Raw genomic sequence first — 365 nt, 5'->3', positions numbered from 1 at the left:
GCATTCGCATTGGACGTTACCAGACGTTACTAACCAAACAATCAAGCAGACTTGACAGTTTGTTGATACCTTCACCCATCCTGTGGTTAGAGGACTACAGAAATATTGACATTATAACTGTCTAAACCGTAAAGTCTTCAAATTAAAAATGGATGACGTTGGCGAGGAAGTAAGTAGTCTATTTCGGGATGTAATCTGATTGATAACGGACTTTCAGCTGAGACTAACCTTGTCAACCAGCTTCAACTGTAGTTCACACCTACTGGTTTTCTCCATCATTGATTCTAGTCAGTGTACCGATTAACTCTAATCTGACTATTTCCAAAAGATTACAATTAAAATATACTTCCTTCTACTGATGTAAG

General features: G+C 37.8%; 1 protein-coding gene across 1 annotated transcript in view; it reads left to right on the top strand.

The window, feature by feature from the left end:
- Positions 1-365, top strand: part of LOC113205427 (dynein light chain Tctex-type) — an 8367-nt gene continuing 8002 nt past the window's right edge. The window contains exon 1 of the mRNA XM_026421057.2: positions 1-169. Within this exon, the coding sequence (XP_026276842.1) occupies positions 149-169 (21 nt within the window). The 5' untranslated portion in view covers positions 1-148. The remainder of the gene's footprint in view (positions 170-365) is intronic.

Source organism: Frankliniella occidentalis, unplaced genomic scaffold (genome assembly GCF_000697945.3).
Source record: "Frankliniella occidentalis isolate FOCC.00 unplaced genomic scaffold, Focc_3.1 Scaffold21, whole genome shotgun sequence".
Lineage (NCBI taxonomy): Eukaryota > Metazoa > Arthropoda > Insecta > Thysanoptera > Thripidae > Frankliniella > Frankliniella occidentalis.
The sequence above is the reverse complement of the archived record's forward strand: the minus strand, read 5'-3'. Positions and strand labels throughout refer to the sequence as shown.